Source organism: Astatotilapia calliptera, chromosome 19, assembly GCF_964374335.1.
Source record: "Astatotilapia calliptera chromosome 19, fAstCal68.1, whole genome shotgun sequence".
Lineage (NCBI taxonomy): Eukaryota > Metazoa > Chordata > Actinopteri > Cichliformes > Cichlidae > Astatotilapia > Astatotilapia calliptera.
The window spans coordinates 7,940,549-7,961,638 of record NC_137440.1 but is presented as its reverse complement, the minus strand read 5'-3'; the positions used below and the strand labels follow the sequence as shown (position 1 = coordinate 7,961,638).

At 41.4% G+C, this 21,090-nt stretch overlaps 1 protein-coding gene across 1 annotated transcript in view; it reads left to right on the top strand.

Annotated features, from left to right (window-relative positions):
- Positions 1-4,516, top strand: part of gfra4a (GDNF family receptor alpha 4a) — a 157,232-nt gene extending 152,716 nt beyond the window's left edge. The window contains exon 8 of the mRNA XM_026152719.2: positions 960-4,516. Within this exon, the coding sequence (XP_026008504.1) occupies positions 960-1,106 (147 nt within the window). The 3' untranslated portion in view covers positions 1,107-4,516. The remainder of the gene's footprint in view (positions 1-959) is intronic.
- Positions 4,517-21,090: the final 16,574 nt, after the last annotated feature.

Here is a 21,090-nt window from a genome sequence, read left to right as displayed (position 1 = left end):
TGTCAAATGAGGTTTGGATAACATACGACTGACTTGACACCAGTCAAAGTTAATTGAATCTGTAAATTAATTCTGGGCAGCTGCCTCAGAGTCATAACAGCAGATATGACCAAACAATATCCTGTCACATTGTTTTTAAACTGTCAAGCAATACAGCTCCAGTCTGTAGTACCTCACAAATGAGGTACGAGAGGTAGGAGTGGGGGGGAAACACCCATTTCTAATTAAATATTTTGATTGACGCATTTTCATCCTGTTTGTTTGTTTGATTAAATTCTAAATGCTCATTTTCAAGCAGGAAGTTGTGATTTCATTATCCAATTTCTTTTTAATACATAGTTTCATACATATTGGTGACACAGTTTATCTGTTATAAGCTCACTAATGGATGTTGAAAGGTTAAAACTTGTTTAATTTAAATGTAATAGTATTTTACCCCAAGATGAACTATTTGTTTCAGGGTCACGGTGGGGCTTGGATTTAATGTGTGCTGACATAAGGCTGGGTATTCGTGGATCGGGTGCCGAGTATATCACAGGGCTAACGCAGAGAGACAGACACACGCTCACATTTCCACCCACAGCCAATTTAGAATCACCAATCAGCCTAACATGCATGTCTGTGGACTGTGGGAGGAAGCCGGAGGGAACCCACACAAGCTCAAGGAGAATATCAAGAGAATGAAGGGGAAAAAATGATGATGATGATTGAAGAGTTTACTCTGAATACATCTGGAGCCAAAAAAAAGCTTCTCTTGCTGTGAAATTGCATCATGTTGATAAGTGGCTATGTCCTTGGCATTGCTTATCTTATTTTTCAACTGTGGATGCGGAAAATTCGGCCATTATAACCACATAGTTGGTCATAAAATCGCTGAAGATATGTTTCAACAGATTTTGTTGTATTCCTGTTAAACATAAATGGATGTTTCAGACACAGATTTACATGTTTTCTTTCAGGTAAATGAGAACGACAGATTGTGGGACGATGACGGAGACTCCACTCTTCCCTCTCCGGGCCTTTTGGACCACGGAGCTGAGCCCGTCTGCCTCTCCATGCCGCTGCTCAGCCTGGGCTTGCTGTTCCTCCTGCTCTCCAGTCTGTAAGAGGCCTCGGTTTGCTCGGCCTCCAAAGACAAATGTCAAGATCCAAGGGGGAGGGGTTGGGGCACCAGATGAAAAAAACACAACCTAAAAACAGCCATTTTCTATGTGTCACGTGACGGTGAGGGAAAGGGTCAGCCTCGTCTTACCCTACTCCCCTCTCCCTTTCTGTCACAAAAATCACTTAATCTCTATTTGTGAATCATGACTGAGAGCAGATGTGTTGTGCAGCCCACACACTTGCGAAGACCACCTGAGTGTGTACCACTACAGTGCCATGGGAGGGGGGAGGGGCTCAAGAGGAAGTACACAACTCATTTCCTGCTTCACACCTGCCCAAACATAAACTTTTCCACACAACACACACACACACATACAAGCAGACTTCACTTCATCTGAAAATAACATCCAAACGGTGAAAACGAGCGAGATCAGAAGGTGTACAGCAAAAGACACTGATGACCCAGTGCAGGAAAACTCTTAAATATATACAAATGAAACAGCACAATTTCTTTTCTTTTCTTTTGTTCTTGAACATTCCTTGGTGTAAAAGAAAAATACTCAATGTTAAGACTTTTCTCGCAGATGAACTGTGATGACGTGTTACACGAAATTTAAGCTGGAGTGTGTGTGTGTGCGTGTGTGTGTGCTCAGCTTCGCTCTTTATTTCTTCGAAACGCACATTTTAAATTTCGAACTGTTGTTTTGCTACCTGGGATGTTAGATGGAAGCACATCGAGTCAAATCGCAGTGAAAATTCTTTGATCGTTGTCGTGCTCCATGTTTCAGGTATGAAGAGTTCATTTCCAAAACAAAGAATATATAAATATATATAAATATATCTAAAATACGAAATTTAAGTTTAAAATTTAACATTCAAAGAAGATAGAAGTGTATTATGTCATCAAACAAGGACCTACTTTAATGTACTTTGTACATGTTTTTTCAAATGGTGGATACCTCACTTTGGAAGGGGACTCTTCATATAGTCATTCATTAAGCTTTAAGTGTGAAGGCCTACAAAATATCTTGGATCTGTTCCTTTTATAGAACTTTAAAAAAGCCACAATCGTGTGAAGTGGAAAGAGGTTGAGACAAGTTTATATTTTTTCAAAAGTAAGTGGACTTTGTTGCAGAAAATGCAGATGTGTATTGACAAGTTTGGGACCATTCATGCTTTGCTGGTAAAGAGGGATACGGTTGGCTTTAGTCGGTGCACATTTGAATGGATGGTTGGATGCATCCGTCTTTGTGGGATGGAAGCAGTAACTCGCCTGCTACCTGCAGGGAATCTACGTTCAGCGTGGGACGGTGAAGAATTTGCACTGTAAAAGCACAGCTCTGCGTGGTGGAGCGGACATGTCTACAGGAGGCGCTCGAGAAATATATTGTGGGGTGTAGGGACAACCTTCAGTACTGCCATAGAATACAGTTTATTCACCTGCATTGCTAAACAATGCTGATTTTTACACAATGAAAATCAGCTGCGATGAGGAAATGATGGACCTAAGAAACTCCAGATAAGGACGTTCTACTGGGCGAATTCTACGAGGACACAAGTGATGCTCATGTCATTTCAGTGTGTTTTAACAGGTGTGGGGAAACAGTTGTACTATCTTAAAGAACCAGTTCACTCAAATCACAAATATTCTCACTCTCAAAAAATCACATGGATATATAGAAGACCGCTTTAGTGAAAATAGTGCAGCCCATTTATGTGCACTTACATGGAAAGCTTAAAGCAGGGAGAGCACACATCCCTGCCCTTCAGGTGTGTAGGTTTGAATAGCCAGAAGGCGGGGAGTAAAGGAGGAGCTGCAGTGGAGGTGTGTTGCAAAGTGGCTTGCAGAGGCACTGCAGCCAGGATTACTAGCTGAGCTCGACTTAGCGGTCTGCCAGAACTAATGCGATGCTCGGTTTTGGTTTTATTTTCGCAGCTTTTAGAAGAGAATACTTACTGGTCGGTTCATTATGGATACCTGTCAAAATCCATTTCAATCCAGTATAAATGCTCTGCGATAGCTCTACTTTTACAAACATGTCTTCATTTTCTGTTTTTCTAGATGTTTTCAAAAACGTTTACTATGAGAGTAAAAGAGGGTGCTGGGTGAAATATACTTTTAAATGTAATGCAGATGATATCTAGTATAGTCTGGCCCTTGGAAGACGTTTTAATTTAAATTACATATAATTGTCATTTAGGGATATTAAGGGAAATGTGTTTATAAGCTAAATACTCCACTGCATTTACCAGCTGGTCGGTATGTTTGCCAGTTGTTTACAGCCGAGCAGTTAGGGTACAAAGACTTTAGAAGGCAGTTTCTGGTAAAGGTCAGCTCAAACAGAAAAGGCTTAAAAGCTCGTGCACAGTCATCAGACATTTCTCTCCCCAATATGCTAAACATTGTGTTGCCGACAGCAGTTTCAGAGAAAGATATAGGTACTCAAACTGTACAACAGTGGATTTATTAATGGTTAAAAAAAACTATTTGCTGCTTTTACTGACTTCTTAAAGATGAACTAGAAGCCAAAAATATCTTATAGATGGGCAGATCTCACAGAGCATGTCAACTGGCGCTTTAGCAGCTTTGGATTCACTGAGAAGAACCCTCCCATGGATTGTGAATAAGCAGTATATAAATGGATTTTGGTAAAGCTGCCCTGCAGCCCTTTCCCTAAAGACAGGTAGTCAAACTGTCAGTGAAGGAGTCCTAGTAATGTAAAGTGTCCTACTGAGGAAGCATTTACTATAACTCAAAAGTTCCTGTTTTAGTGGAATATGATTAACTAAGTATCAGTAAACGTTACATTAACAATTAAGTTAAATTAAAATGTGTTTTTATTGTTCAAATTAGTCAAATGTTTTGTAAAAAAAAAGGCGTATAACTATATATTATATATGCAGAGGCCCCATTAATGAATTCGGTGCAAATGGAGCAACAAACAGAAAATGTATCTGTTTGGTGTTGTTTTAATCTGGGATTATCCACAGTAACTAATGACGACTAACTGCTGATGGAAGGACACATTCCTGTGGAGTTTGCAGAGGATAAAAAGATGTGTGCCCAGTGCTCACGCATGAAATCACTTCTGCATTCAAGTGGTGTGTTTGTTTTGTCGTTTGGGTGAACTGGCGCTTTTGTTTTCACATAAGAAAAATCACCTTCATCTATGTACGTTTCGACACGTCAGCGAGTCCGAGGGCTCCCGTTGGTTTGCACAAAGCCTCTGTCTCATATCATGATGTGTCACCAGCTGAGCGCCCTGTTTTGATTTGTCCTGTGTTTTATCAGTCAGCGTGCATCGCGGTGCCGTGAGGTGACCGACCAACCTGCTCCCTGTTCGTCTGCGCTGGCAGAATCCCTGATGTGACATGTGTCACTTCCAGAAATAAAGATGACATTGTAAATGGAGGTGAATTCTGACCACTTTCTTGTAAAAGGGGGGAAGAGACTTTTTTTCCACCTGTCTAGAAATTTCTGGGTCCCTTGACAAGATGTGACTGTTGACCTCGATCTGAGTTCAGCTCTCTGTATTCCCCCTTAGCATCCAGTTAAAAATCCATGTTTCATCACACACAGGGCGTGATTTGTAAAGATGTTATAGTACAGTGTATATACTACATGGTGAATACCATATATATGATGTCTATAAAATTCATACCTTGAGTAAAAATAAAAAAGGATTTTATCCAAAGTTTTGCTTTTGATATGTCAGAGAAAATCACCAAGGAGTTAATTCTGACATGAAAACTTTACAAAGCACAACTTTGAGCCCAAACTTGAGCATCAGGAAACTTTAATAAATGAGACCCCTGGTGTAAATAAACCTAGAGCAAATTGGTGTTTCTTCTAAACTACTCTATACCTTAAGGCTATAATGCAAGGATGTGTTTGTAAGGCAGCTGAGGTGAGGCACACTGCAGCTGGAAATAGCCACAGAAACACTCGATGCTGTGGTTTTTGGAAAATCAGCAATCCACACACACAAAAAAAGCCTGACAGTAGCCAAATATAACTAGAAATCACCTCACAACTTCTGAAAGTTGCTGTTTGGCTAAAGAAAAAGACTTTAGCCCATCATCCTTCCAAATTGAGACTCCAGCTGCACGTGTGCGCCACCTGTGCTTTGCATATTGCGGCTGTAATTGGCACCGTTCTCCATGTTTTGGGTCAACAGCTATGTGGGACAGACCTCCTGCTGTCCCACATACTGGAGCTGTTAGTTCTGTGGCTGCTGCTGCTGCTGCTGCTGCTAGTGAAGGCTGATAAAAAGCTAAAAATCTGACCACCAACGGGCAGCTAAGTACTGCACGACGTCCTAAACTGACTTCTGAAGTTCAGAAACAAATATCTGCAAGAGTGTTTACTGACTTGTGACACTTTATGGCTACTTAAACTCAACTGTAGAATTATTACATTTAAAGAGATCAAAATAGGCTCAAAACAAACTAAATGCTAAGTGAAGAAACAGATTCTCTTAAATCGGAGGTCAGCAAGCTGTTTTTGTTGCCACTGGACCATAAAATCCATAATGAAATATCAAAATAGTCAAAATCTTGCTTCTGTTGAGGTCACTGATTACTTTAATATACATGGTCAACTCAGTGACTATAAGGTGCTCAGGACCTGTGGCTGCAAAACGAGTCCAAACCATTACTCCTCTCCTACTGTGTTGAAAATTACCGTAGGATGTTTGTGCTGATATGCTGTGTTTTCACCAAATGTGGTGCAATGCATGTTGACCGAACATCTCTACTTTTGAAGTACTTGAGATACTTGAGGTACTTGAAGTAAACGGTGTTGGCAGATTCTTTTTAAAGATGAGAGTGTTTCTCCTTGCCATATTTCAAAAATAAGCCATACTTGAACATGAACTTTAACATGTAACGTGCTAACTGAGGCCTGTAGAGTCTGAGATGTAAGTTTGGGGTTTTTGCAGTTTCTGAGCGTTGCACAGTCTGAGCTCAGGATGAAGATCTAGTGAAGATTGGAGCGTTGTGCTGACGCAAACCTGAATGCTTTAGTCCAGAAATGTGTCAAAACATCTTCTTTTACAGAAGTGCTCACACTTGCTGATAAGCAATTAATCAAGTGCTTTTGATTAGCAGGACCTGGCTGCTACTTACCATTTTAAACCCTATTGAACCAGTAATGTGGAGGCATTGTAGGGAAGAAGGCTTTGAAGGTGGAGAGCTATGTTTATTTCAAATTTTGCAATTTTTCCACATTAAAAAGTTTGTTTACTTGAGGCATGTGCATACGCAGACACTTCCAAACACTTTCAGCATATTAGTTACAAGACAAAGCAGCATCATAAAGACAAACAAGCCCATGATCGATGTGAGCTGCTTCCCACTGGTCACAGAGTTGTTTCTACTCATTTTATGATGACACATTTCTGCTTGTAGCTGCTGTTACGTGTAGGTTTTCCTGTCATATCACAAAGGGCAAGTTTTATCAACCAGACGTCACAGATCTTAGAAACTTCCTCTCATCCACTGTTGCAGACATATTACTTTACTGGCATTTTGCGATACTGGCAACATCTTGGACAAGCTATCATATTAAAGGCCTTTTGTTTGGGAGCTACAGCACATGAGCAAACAGGGATTTTCCTCACATGATGGATTTATTGCAGATTGTTAATGAGTGAAGTCCTTTAACATCACAAGAGGGTGGAGGGGTGGGTATCAGCATCAGCCAGAATCTGACAAGCCAGCATAAAGAAGGAAACTAAAGACGGACCGATGGAAGAAACTTCCCTGAGAAACATTTACTAATTGTCATAATGTGTCAGAACGACACACGAGAAGAAGGGAAAAAAGACGTCTGTGACAGAAAAACACAAATGCAGCATTTCTGAGAATTCCATCTCACCGTGTAACCTTTGTTCAGCAAATTTGAAACACGACGGGAGGATTTTTTTTCTCTTCCCCCCCCAGACGTTATTGTCCCTGACAGCTCTGCTGAAAAACCAGCCGAATCAAAGCTGAGGAGAGATAATTACATTAGACTGTTTGATGAAAGCAATAAAGTCTGGATGACCCGAAAATGGGCAGACGCATGTAAAGTCTGCAAACAATATCTGCTTACTCGGAATTAGACTCAGATGATGATGAGGAGGAGAGGGAGGAGGAGGAGGAGAGGGGAGGATGGTTTCATAAACAGCATTGCTGTAATGTGAAGGAGGAAAAAAGAAAGAGAGGAAAAAGTCTGGATGATAAAAAGTTTTATTATCATCCAGCTGCTACAGAGCAGAGTGTGCAGCCTGTCATAATGATCAGGATGGATTTAGTCAAAGATTTGGAATCAAAGGACAGCACCTAATCATCTGTTTACACCGTATAGGAGCTCCTCGGGCGGAGAGAGAACAGGGTCGGAGCAGGTAGTGAGGAGAGAGAGGTAGGGAAGGAGAGGGAGGGAGGGAGAAGAGAAACAGAGTGAGAGATGAATAGATAGGGGGGCAGAAAGGAGGTGCATTGGAGGATAGAAGAGAGAAAGGAATTAAGTGAGTGGGACTGGGAACATTTAGGACGCGAAAGAGGCAGAAAAGAGAAGGAATAAATAGAAATAAATCAGAGAGGGAACAGCAAAAGAGGACAACGAGAAAAAAAAGGATTAAGAGAGAGGCAACAGAAGACCGAAACAACGAGGAGAACAGACGTGACAGGGATTAAAAACAAGAGTAGGTGAGAGAGAGAAAGAGAGATGGAAAGGTGAGATGACAGGAAGGAAGGTAGTGGGAGGAAGAGGGGGGAGAGTGAGAGAAACTGAAAAGGAGATATAAAAAAAGAGAGAGAGCGAGGAAAGGATTTAAGGGAAGGAAAGATTAGAGAAAAGCAAGAAGAAAGGAGCATCAAAGCGAAGAGGGGTGCCAGGAATCAGGGAAAGAGGAGATATGAGCAGAAGAGTTGAGAAATGACAGATGAACATAAGTGTGTGATGTATGGAGGAAAATAATTAGGAAGGGAAAGAATCAAAGAAAGATGGACAGCAAAAAGGAGGGGAGACAGACATGAGAAGAGAAGGAGAAAGGAAGGGAGGGGAAAGACAAACAAAAAGGGGAAGGATGTGAAAGATGAGACGAGGGATCTGTGTGTGAAAGGGAATATGGGAGGAATGAAAAAAGAGGACAGAGGAGAAGAGAGAGACGAATGGAACTGGGAAAGGAGGGGAAATGGGGAGAAAGATGCAGGGAACGTGGAGATGAAAGAGAAGAAAATGGAAAGGAGGAGTATGGAAAGAAGAAAGGAAAAGAAGGAGAGAGGAAAAAGTTGAGGGATCAAAGACAGAAATAGATGAGAAGAGGAAAGGGACACAAAATAAGGGACATGGGGGGGGGGGGGGGGGGGGGGGGCAACAGCAAAAAAAAATTTTAAAAATGGGTTAAATGAGAAGAGTGGATGAACAACACATGAGGGGGGAAAGGAAGAAACATGAAGATGGGCCATGACTCAAAAAAGAAAAGAAAACAGATCAGGAAGGAAGTGAAAAGAGGAGAGTGAGAGATGGCAACAAAAGGAGACATGAAGTGAGTGAGAGGGAGGGAGGGAGGGAGGGAGGGAGGGAGTGGCAGACACAGAGATTAAAGGGAGAGAAAGAATAAAGGAGAGATGGAGAAAGACTGGTGATGAATAATTGCTGGTGAGAACACAGCAGCTCAGCGACACTCAGCCTCTCCTGCCGCCGCTTACCTCGAGGGCTCGGCAACATCAACCGCGGCATTAAAAATAGGAGTGATTATTTGAAAACAGGCCCGGGGAAAAGTGTATTTACAAATAATAATTCTCAACATTTGTTTTTGTCTTACTTGAAGCAGCAGATGGGAGGGGTGGATCACAATCTGACAACTGAATGTGGGGGAAACTTTTTGTCTTTCTAAAGCGACACTTTTAACCCACAGACAGACATCGTGACACCTAAACAAGTAAAACAAGTCAGGACTAGGAACAGTAACAAATCTGTGTTACAATAAGTCGAAGTTTATGGAGCAGAGTGACATGAAAGACTGTTATGATGGATTTTCATTGCAGTTCCAGTTACTACTGCCTGCTTACTTTTGCCACATGAGGCCAGGCAATGCTGTGCACCAGGAGGAACCCAGGACCCACTGCACCAGTGTCAGACTACACTGGTGCAGTGGGTCCTGGGTTCCTCTGAGGTCTGAGAAGGACTTCACGCCAATACCTACGGGTAGTGTCTAGCACCGCCTTAAAACAGGATGGTTCTTGGGCTCGATTCCACCGTGTGTCCAGGATCTTTCTGTGTGAAGTTTCCATGTTTGCACATCTGCATGGGCTCCCTCCCACAGTCCAAAGTCATCTCGTTGTTGGGGTTAGGTTAACTGGTGATTCTAAATTGCTCATAGCGTGAGTGTGAATGCTTGTGTCCCTGTGGCAGGGTCTGTGTCTTGCTACAATAGCTGGGATAGGATCCAGCCCTCCACAACTGTGAACTGAACAAGTGAAAGAGAATGGATGGACCTAATAGCCGTCACCAAACCAGCCATGCTGAACCATGTAGCAGGCAGCTCTGGGTGAACCTGCTCTCACCTGGGAAAAGCAGAGGGGGCCCGTGGGGGCCCTAATTCTTCTATGCTGTGGCAAATGCCAATCGGGCTCACTGTCAAGCCACCAAGTCTGTTTCTGATCATTTTGGAGACATCAGCATCGGTGTCCTGCTGGAGGTCATTTTGTAGCTCATCATGAGTTAAGGACCTTCCAATTTTTTTGTAGTTTATTGCATTTTTTGCAATTTATGTAATTACTATGCACTTAATGCATACATATTATTAAAATATGGGCTTTAATGGTTGTATTGATGTATAGCGATTTGAAATGCTCCCAAAAATGGCACTACAGCATGTAAAAATATAATATGAGCTCTGGCGGCCTTGGTTCTTTACAGGGAGTGCAGAATTATTAGGCAAACGAGTATTTTGTCCACATCATCCTCTTCATGCATGTTGTCTTACTCCAAGCTGTATAGGCTCGAAAGCCTACTACCAATTAAGCATATTAGGTGATGTGCATCTCTGTAATGAGAAGGGGTGTGGTCTAATGACATCAACACCCTATATCAGGTGTGCATAATTATTAGGCAACGTCCTTTCCTTTGGCAAAATGGGTCAAAAGAAGGACTTGACAGGCTCAGAAAAGTCAAAAATAGTGAGATATCTTGCAGAGGGATGCAGCAGTCTCAAAATTGCAAAGCTTCATCGAACAATCAAGCGTTTCATTCAAAATAGTCAACAGGGTCGCAAGAAGCGTGTGGAAAAACCAAGGCGCAAAATAACTGCCCATGAACTGTGAAAAGTCAAGCGTGCAGCTGCCAAGATGCCACTTGCCACCAGTTTGGCCATATTTCAGAGCTGCAACATCACTGGAGTGCCCAAAAGCACAAGGTGTGCAATACTCAGAGACATGGCCAAGGTAAGACAGGCTGAAAGACGATCACCACTGAACAAGACACACAAGCTGAAACGTCAAGACTGGGCCAAGAAATATCTCAAGACTGGTTTTTCTAAGGTTTTATGGACTGATGAAATGAGAGTGAGTCTTGATGGGCCAGATGGATGGGCCCGTGGCTGGATTGGTAAAGGGCAGAGAGCTCCAGTCCGACTCAGACGCCAGCAAGGTGGAGGTGGAGTACTGGTTTGGGCTGGTATCATCAAAGATGAGCTTGTGGGGCCTTTTTGGGTTGAGGATGGAGTCAAGCTCAACTCCCAGTCCTACTGGCAGTTTCTGGAAGACACCTTCTTCAAGCAGTGGTACAGGAAGAAGTCTGCATCCTTCAAGAAAAACATGATTTCCATGCAGGACAATGCTCCATCACACGCGTCCAAGTACTCCACAGCGTGGCTGGCAAGAAAGGGTGTAAAAGAAGAAAAACTAATGACATGGCCACCTTGTTCACCTGATCTGAACCCCATTGAGAACCTGTGGTCCATCATCAAATGTGAGATTCACAAGGAGGGAAAACAGTACACCTCTCTGAACAGTGTCTGGGAGGCTGTGGTTGCTGCTGCACGCAATGTTGATGGTGAACAGATCAAAACACTGACAGAATCCATGGATGGCAGGCTTTTGAGTGTCCTTGCAAAGAAAGGTGGCTATATTGGTCGCTGATTTGTTTTTGTTTTGTTTTTGAATGTCAGAAATGTATATTTGTGAATGTGGAGATGTTATATTGGTTTCACTGGTAAAAATAAATAATTGAAATGGGTATATATTTGTTTTTTGTTAAGTTGCCTAATAATTATGCACAGTAATAGTCACCTGCACACACAGATATCCCCCTAAAATAGCTAAAACTAAAAACAAACTAAAAACTACTTCCAAAAACATTCAGCTTTGATATTAATGAGTTTTTTGGGTTCATTGAGAACATGGTTGTTGTTCAATAATAAAATTATTCCTCAAAAATACAACTTGCCTAATAATTCTGCACTCCCTATACTAGGTCTTAAAGGGTTAATGTCATTAACAGCAAAGCAGCTGAAACTGATGCTACTTAACTGATCAGATCAATATCCCAGAAGCTCGTCTGACTTGATGCTATGCTATCCTTTATGTATTTATTTTTTATAAGAAAGTAGGAGAAAATCCAAACTGTCAAAGGAAAAAGAATGAAAAAGTGGCGCAGTGGCCTTTAGTTCGCTCTTTCAGCCTTGCTTGGTTCACTCCTGCCGTTTGTATCATAGATTTATTATCACAGCGCGTGCTGTGTTGCTTTGTAATTTCATCTGGAAATGATTGGCGATGCTTGCGGAGAATGTTGGAATATTTCCTGTGATTTAGCAAAGGGACGAGGACTCGTTATCTGGAGAAAAGGTGAGTAAACGCTGTTAAAAGCCGACCGAGTCTCTGCATCATCACAAAGCAGAAGCAGGGAGGAACATACAGCATACTGTACATTACCACTGAGACAGCGCTACAGACACAACCTTTAAAACAAGAATATCTCACTTTAATTTGCGAGAGGATGCGCGAGCTGTGTACTAAAGTTATCTTTCCAGGAAAACGGAACATTCTTGCATGAAAGAAACAAACTGAAGGGAAAAAATGCTCCAAATCCAACCACTTCAGAAAGGACTGATAAATAAATGCATGCTGACAAACACAAATGCACATATGCACATCTTACACGTTATCTAAAAAAAAACAAAAAAAACCCTGTTGCATTACAGGCTGAAAAACAGTGAAAAAGTTCCCATCTTTAAATTACTGTGTGTTTGGAATACAGGTTCATCATCCTGTCAGTGGCAGCTCTGCCTCAACAACTGGTCAAGGTGTACTGCCCGTAGGTCATTATCAGTCTGCACTACCACCTCAGAGCCCCCTTTGCCTACAACTAATAGGACAGAGCATGCAACACGCACATTATGTGTCATGCTCAAGTATTTTCAAGCACTGAAATCTGTCCTTTAATTGTAACGTGATCACTTTATTACCAGGTCTTGTCCCAGCGAGAGCTACATTATGATGCATTTGTGCACCTGAGTAAGTGTTGGAGTCGTTAACAATGCCTGGAGGTATAGCTTGTTTCTCCAACCAAGTTCTTGCCACGATGACTTATGGAGCACATTATTGTTTATTAATAGGAAGCAGACTTCACCCCGATTATTTGGTTTGCACAGGCATGAATGCGTTCACCACATTTCCACAGGCTTAGTGGGTATTGCAGGTTTTTATATTAGCTGCTTCGAAGCTCCAAAGTCCCCTCTTCTGGGAGCTGACGAAGTCGTGATTTGGAGTTGGGTGAGGTCCGATGATCCTGCTGTAACTGGAAATCCTAGCCAGGTGAATCCCTGAAAAGCACACAACCAGATTTTCTGCACTGTCTGCAGAACAAAGGTTGTTTGTTAAAATAAACAAATAAATTCAGATTTCTTTACCTTTTCTTGTGTTCCTAAACACACCAGGCTCTCCAGAACATGCACCTATTTTTGGAGTTTTACGCTGTAACTCAACTTCTGCTTTCAAGTCAAATGATGATGGTGCTCTATTTTAAAAAGCCCGATGGATCACAGAGCTGATATGTTCTATATGATTCGTCTTTCCTTGCATTATAGATGCCCTCTGTCCACTAGCAACAGTCCCAAAGTGCCAGAAGCCATCAGAATTATTCAAAGAAAAAAAAATTCAATTGACAACTTATAAAAATTGTTCTTTTATTCTTTATACATTATGCATGTAAAATCTTAAATATATTCCATGTATTGAAGTAATAGAAGTACTTAGCATCCAAACCTTGAGTCAGTTGAAGTTCTGGTCAGTGCACTTTGTATTCTGTGGGATTTCATTCAAAAACCCGAAGTCTTATCTCAAAGAGACTCACCCTGTGTGAAAGAGGACAAAATTGGCTTCATCTCAATTTAAAATTGTGCTTGCTTTTGTTCAGGACAAGTATTTTGCTGTGGTTAACCAGCATATGTTGTCTTACAACGCACAGTCATGGTAAAAAGAAAGCATGCCTCCTGTCAACTCTAAGCTTTCACCTAACAGGGGAATATTTTACAATCCAGGGCAGCATTAACCTTAAAATGACAACGTGAAACAAACACCACGAGACATTTGACACCGTGTCGTTATTTATTTATTATTTTAAAAACATAAGCCAAACTTGAGAACCAACTATTGGAAAACCTGTGGATCGATTCAAATATCTATAGTATCAATACCAATGCTGGAGCGATACTAGCACGGTAGGATACTTTGTTTCTATCCTCTAACTTCAGTAAGTGAAGCCCACAAACCGCCTTTAGGTTATAGCAGCTGTGTTGGCTACAGTGGTCCTGTGTTTACTTGGTATCGGATCAATACCAACATTTACAGTATTGCGCAGCACTAACATACATTTTTTAAAACCATCTTTTTGCACCGATACCTTGAATTGTTTCCTGTATGACTTTTCCAAACTCCTGCATCACTGCAGAGGAATTTTGACCTACTTTTGTTTACAACGGTGAACTTTTGTTGATGCACAGCTCTCCTACAGTCCCGCCAAAGCACTTCAATCAGATTAAAGTCTGGACTTTGGCCATTTGAACAACTTGATTCATTTCTTTTTCAGCCATTCTGTTGTAGATCTGCTGCTTTGCTTGGGATCATTGCATGATAGTGGTTGGGCCAAGCTTTAGCTGTCAGACAGATAGCCTCACGTCTGAATACTCTGGTATACAGAGGAGCTCATTGTTGACAAAATGACTGCAAGGTGCCAAGAACCTGTGGCTGCTAAACAAACCCAAATCATCATCCATCCACCACCGTGCTCGACAGTTGGTACGAGGTGTTTGTGTCGATATTCCGCCTTTGGTTTTCCATATAAACAGCGCTGTGCGTTGGCTCTACTGTAATCAAAAGAAGTGTTGTGGTGTGTTCACATATAACGTTGCACACCCCGTATTAAGCAGCAGGTAGGAAAGTATTTTAAAATTTCAGAACTTAGAACGGGAGTGGAGATGTAATTTTACAGCACAGGAGGAACCCCGCCTTCACTCTGATCCATCCCTAAGCTGATTTGTCATATTTTCCACAGCTTTTAAATTCATCCTGCTGTAAACATAAATTTTTCAATACCGGCTCCTTTCATTGCGAGGCGAACATTACATCCTCTAGGGGATGCAAAAGGGGCTTGTTTTGGAATTACAGCATCAAAGACAATCGTTTCAAGTTGAGTGTACTTACTTGAAAGACATCTTAGCCGAATTTGTGCACAGTCTGAAGCACCATCCCTCTGGCACCGAACGAGCACATTCAAATAAGCGTTGCAGGAGATTTCCAAAATTAATTATTCGTAGTTATCGAGACAAACAGCAATGGCTGGATTTCCACATTTAATAATAGACAAAAAAAAATGTTCTGTCATTCTTTTATGTACATCAATAATTACAAGGTCAGTAAGCTATTATCCTCAAGTTTTACATGTAGTTGTCATCAGCTTCTAGTAATGCTTGTTCATCCTACTCTGCTGTCTTACATACAAAATATGCACTGTAGTCACATTTTTAAAAGCCGAGAGAGGTTCGCCATAAATGATTTTTTTAAACCATTCAACAAATATCATTCACAATACTTTCTCATTATTTACAAAAGAACAGCAACTGCTAAATTATACATATTAACAGCCTACTTCCTCAAGATATATAATGCCTCTATACAAAAAGGAAGGAGGAGGAAAAACTAGAGGGGGTAATGCCTGAATTTACAATGACCTTATTCAGATGCTTTAACCTAGGTGTTACAGCATTTTAAGTACAGGTTAATGCAGCTAGTGTCTACTTGTGAATATTAGGAACGTTTCCAGTTACTAAACAGACTTCATGAACATGTATCTGCTGTACATTTCTACCAGCGAATACAGAGATTAATAAAGTGAAATAAGGCCACTGTAAAGTTTCAGTGTTACCCTAGTAAAGTTTGAGGCCTGGAAAGCAGAGCAAAATAGAGAAAGCTGCCCATCTATTCGAATCAAAAACAAAAAAAAAAGGACAGGTAAACAGGGCAGTGACAGTGTACACGCTTTAAACGTTTCCCTTTGCAAACTTCCACACTCCCTCTCAGATATTTTGAGCTGCTCAGGAGCACTTCACACCCTGGTAACACCGAATGGTAGCGGGAGGTAATCGGCTGGAAAATCTGAACTTTAGGATCCAGGAATCTCGTAATGCGGCATCAGCAGAGTGCCCACGCTAAAGTTCATGTTTACCAACAGGGCTGGGCTTTAACGCGTTTAGACCAAGGGGAGAAAGTCAACAGATTTAGCTTCGGCCTGCCCACGTTGACGTTAAAACGGAGTGTATTGTGCTCTTAGGTTTTGATTTGTCGCATCAATTTGGTCTTACAAAAAACACAGGACACATACTGGAGCTGGATTTCTGACTTTTTAAAAAAAAGGCATTTCATATATATATTCTCATGCCATGCTGGCACAGATTCCTCAACACATAACGAGGAAAAAAAGCCAGTGATTCCACGTTTGACGGTTGAAAACAAAAAGCAGCTTTCCTGCAGCTTTAAAACCTTCCTCCAAGCAATATTTAATACTAATCCACCAAACAAAATAGGGCACACTGAGGCCATCTTCCAGCTCTGTAGAGGTATAATCATTTACTATTTAAGGATGGCAAGACTAAATTAGCAAACGCAGGCCCTTTTCCCCCATAGATGCTTTACAATAAATGCCTTACAGATAGATTCAAACTATTATATTCCAAGTAAAGGTTTTGATTAAAATGTGACTCCAAAAATAAATAAGAGGGGAAGAAAATGAATGTGCAGGTATGTTTCTTAGTAATTTGAAAGGACGGTTATGTTTGACTGGTTTTAATCTGGGATGGTTAAATATTTTCCCTGTTGCTGCCAAAAATTATTTTAGCACAAATTTGAATGATTACGTTTTGTATTTACACTTGAAATTTTTCCGCTACAAATACATAACATTTTTTGAGTACAGTTTCCAGTTTTGCGCTTAAATGACTGCTAGCTTATCCTGATTGCACAGACACCAGAGTAGCTCCACCCCCACTGGTCTACAGGTGGAAACCTTTCTGTAAAGCATCGACTGCAGGACGCAATCGATTTCCATCATGAGCCGTGTTTAAAGGTACCCTGTAGGGTTTTTTTTTTTTTTTTAATCATTAATGCTACGCATCAGCAATTTTTTTTAAATTGTACACAAACACATCTGTCCCAGTGATTTGATGCTAATCCACTGGGGAAAAACAAAAGAAAAAAAAGCAGCAATGCATCAGAGCAAAAACATGCCGTGCAGGTTAGCACATTTAAAGGTGCAATATGTTTAGATTTAATTATTCCAAAGAAGTGTATGCATCACACATATCTACCGAATTTGGCATGCTAACCTGCCAACACTGACCCGTACTTTTACACAATTGCACTTTGCACTAAAGCATCCAGTCTGCACTCGGCACAGCATCAGAGAAACACCCCCCCCCCCCCAAAAAAAAACCAACTTTTCTTTTATACGGACACTGAGGACCGGGAACTTTGAGCAGCAGACGGCAGACATGAGCACTGTTTGTGCCTCATTGTGAGTTTTAAAGAAAGTCAGGCTAAGAAAAAAAAAAAAACAAGGCTGCTTAGGATCCAGACTAGCTGCTAACGCTAATGCTAATGCAAAAACACTGACCTTCCCACTGCCACCCTAGAGTAAGGTGTTCTACATATTGCACCTTTAAAATTTGGCTTTGCAAAAGAAAAAGTAAAATCCTTCAGTATGTTTGCAAGCCGTCAAAGGTACATGTGATGCATCTGAGGAATACTGACTAAAAATCCAAGGCGGTGCTTTTAACACTAACGAAAGGCGACTAAATGCAGACAGAAGACCACAAAAAGTGGCTAATCTCAAAAATTAGTTATTAGTTGTTCATTTATAAGATACAGGCTACGCTCACACGTACACAGATATTTTTGAAAACACAGATTTTTCTATGCGTTTGCGCCTTTCGTCCGCACGTAAACGGCGTTTTCGGTCACTGAAAACTGAGATTTTTAAAAACGCCTGCCAGGGTGGATATTTTCGAAAACTTTGTTTTTGCATTTATGTGCGGACGAGGAAAACGGAGAAAACGCAGCGTCAAAGATGTGCGCCTATTTTGAGGTTACACTGTGCGCCGCGTTTTTGTTTCGGTGAAATGAATTTCTGCCATGGTGGACTTAGACAAAATACTGTTACTGTTAATTTTACTCTCTGTAGTGTTTAAACGCTAACATATACACACACAGTTACTGTCCCTACACACATAGGACTCAGTTCTGCTTCTATGCGCCATCTTTGTTTACTCTTTCCCACCCAGGCTTCTAGACTTCTGATTGGCCAACATTTCTACATGGTTAGGAATATATCGCCACCTGTTGCTTTGGCATGTTCCTAGCAGCGTTTTCCTTCAATTTTGCATTTACGTGTGGACAGGATTTTTTTTTAAAAACAAAAACGGAAAATCTCCGTTTTCAAAAATACCCGTATACGTGTGGACGTAGCCACAATGTAGCTGAGATGAAAACAGCAAGACCTTTTTGTCCATCAGTCATCATTGGGGGGAGATGAGGTTATCATGGGGCGACCTAACTGGACAACAGTAGCTGCAGCTGGGCGTGGCTTCACCCTGCTGAGTGCAAATGAGTTTGCTGCTCGGCATGGCTGAAGCACACTAAGTAGGGCCTTTAAAGCATTAGTTGGCTGAATGGACTTCTCTTCAAGTTCTGTAGAGCTAAATATGCTTTGAATGCGCGCACAGGCCAAATTTATCCAATTACAGCATACAGTCTGGGCCACAAGCCCAGAATTATGAACCCGACAAACTGCAATTAGCCAAGACCAAGAATGAGGCATCGTGCTCTAATGATACATGAAACATGTCGTTACATTTATTATTAAAGTGATAAAAGTAATGACATGCTTTAGATATCAGGTCATACTGTCCAGCCCTACCATTAGCTGTAAGTCAGTCCTGTCCTAACAGGTGCAAACGCACAACTCGGAGTCTGTACACGCCAACACAGTCCTGAGAAGATGCCTGATCGGCAAAACAAAATTAATAAAAACAGCCGTGTGGGTGGACCAGGGATGAACTGCCCTGCATAAATGTTGAAACTGCAATATTACTTCTAAATTTATCTAATTGCTGAATGCTTGGGACTTGTGTAGGAGTCCGGTGTGAGGCTGCTGACAACAAACATGTTTACAGATAAACAGGTTTCATATACATGTCAAAAATCTGGAAAAACTTTAGTCTCGTTTGGGTTTCTTAAGCCAATCATAGCACAGAGGTTAAAGACAAAAACACAAACATTCAACATTATCTCAAAGACATCAGTATCCGACACAGGATCCGTGTCGTTTGAACCATCAAGCAGAAGAAGATCACAGTGGGCTGACTGGGCATGCAGAGCTCACATCTTCTTTACAAGCTCAGTGTCTTTCTTAAAAAAGGGAAAAAAAAAAAAACTTCAAAGTGACAACTCGCTCTTTAATGGTCTGAACCCATCATCCCACAGTTCCTCTGCCGTCTGCATTAACCACTGCACCGCCCTGTCACCCACGGCCAAAGAAAGAAAGTGGCGACAAACCGTCCCCGGTGAGTTACAGTTTACAGATTTACCTTGGCTGCACAGATTTTACATTCATTTATAGAAAACAAAACAAACAATCTTTATGAAATTATTACTGCAGTACAGTCGAAGCAGTTGTACACCACACTCGTATGGAGAGAGTCAATGCAACAAAATCATATTTGCAATGATGAAAACGACTGCCGTTGTAGGTTTTGTCACTGGAGAGTACAGTAAAGCGATTGAGCATCGTGAACAGCTAGTGTTTTATGTTAAACAGAAACAGGCCTGCTGCGGAGTGAAAACGTTAACCTGCAGAGAAATCAAAAACGCAAAGGTGCTGGCAGATCTCAGAGCTGCTGACGCTGCAGAGGAAAGACAGATGTAGTTCATGTGCCGTTCGGGCATTTTAGTGTTGGGAGCACATCGCCACCTTTGATGGCGGTTAATTGGAGTTTGCGAGCCGCGTGTCTGTCGTGTCTCTGCCACACTTTTGCCTCACAGGTTATTGTAAAGTCTCACTTTTAAGCCAAATCTCACACAAAGCGTAATTTTCTTCTTCCAATGGCCAACATAGCATGTTTTATCAGAGTTTCTTGAACTGAACTCCACCTTCAAATGGTTGGAGGTGAAAGAACTCCTTCATTCTGAGACAGGGTGGTAGGTGTTTTCAAAGGGACTGAAAAAGTACTAAATAAAAATACTCTGTGGAACTCAGAAGGACTCTTTGTGATCATCACATTCATGTAATAATAGTTGGTTATTACCAAAACGCCCTACAAGATCCAGAGCCTCAGCTTAATATAAATAATAATAATTAATATTATTTTATTCTGTAAAAACAACCCAACAAAACATCAAACTACCCATGTTGGGTAAAAAAACAAACCCTTTATTCTAGCAGAGGAAAATTGATAAAGACTGCAGGTGAAGCACTTTGATTCCTCAAAGCACGAGCACGAACGGAGCCGCTTCTCCGCGCCGTGACGCTCGCCGAGCGGAGTCACAAGCGCACGCGGCACTCTATAATTACAGAATGTCAGCTTTGTTCATGCTTTCTGTTCTGACCTTTTCCCAGTGCTAAAAGTGTGCCCTTTAACCAGGCGGTGTGAAGTTCTAGTATGCTGCGCACATGTGAGAGCCAGGAACTAAACACAACGAGCTCTTTAGGGTAGAATGCAAACTATTAAATTGTTCTATTGCTGCACTTCCCAGAGAGCGGGAAGTTTACAACCTTACGAGACTGCAGGAGACGCACCATATTTCCTATAGGTTGATACACCAACAAATGTGTCGAAGGCCTAAAAGTGCTGCAGTGTACAACTTATATCCTGTATATGTGAACAATAAGATACATATATAGCTACATGCAAAATTGAACAAAGAAAGAAAAACTAAAGCAAAAAATGGCACAAACCCAAATTTGATGCTTTAGTTGTGACATCTCTGTTTTAATCTACCAATCTCAGTTTTTCTGTGTTTGCCTTGAGATTTTTTTATTCTGCATTTTCCCTCATTTTCCCACTTGAAGTAATGCTGCTTTAAAAGCAGGACCGATATTTTAGATGTAGACTGTAGACAAGTGCAGGGAAAAGCAGCTGAGGGACCAGACGACAACATAAGAGACATGGAGGCCAATTCAAAAGTCCATTTTTAAAAAACGATGCTCTTAAAGAAACAGGCACTGACTCATGCATTCTGGCTGCTAACAAAAGTAAAAAAAACACTGCACTTTACCATTTAAACGCTGGGGTTTAGCAGCTCCACTGTAGCCGCATCGATAAGGGCACAGACGTCGCTGCTGTATGGGCTAATTGGGCGGTTGTAGATAGATCACAGATGTGGAACGATCGCAATCGAATGGCACAATAAGAGCGGCGGAGATGCTGGTATCCCGGGGGTAGGAGGGAT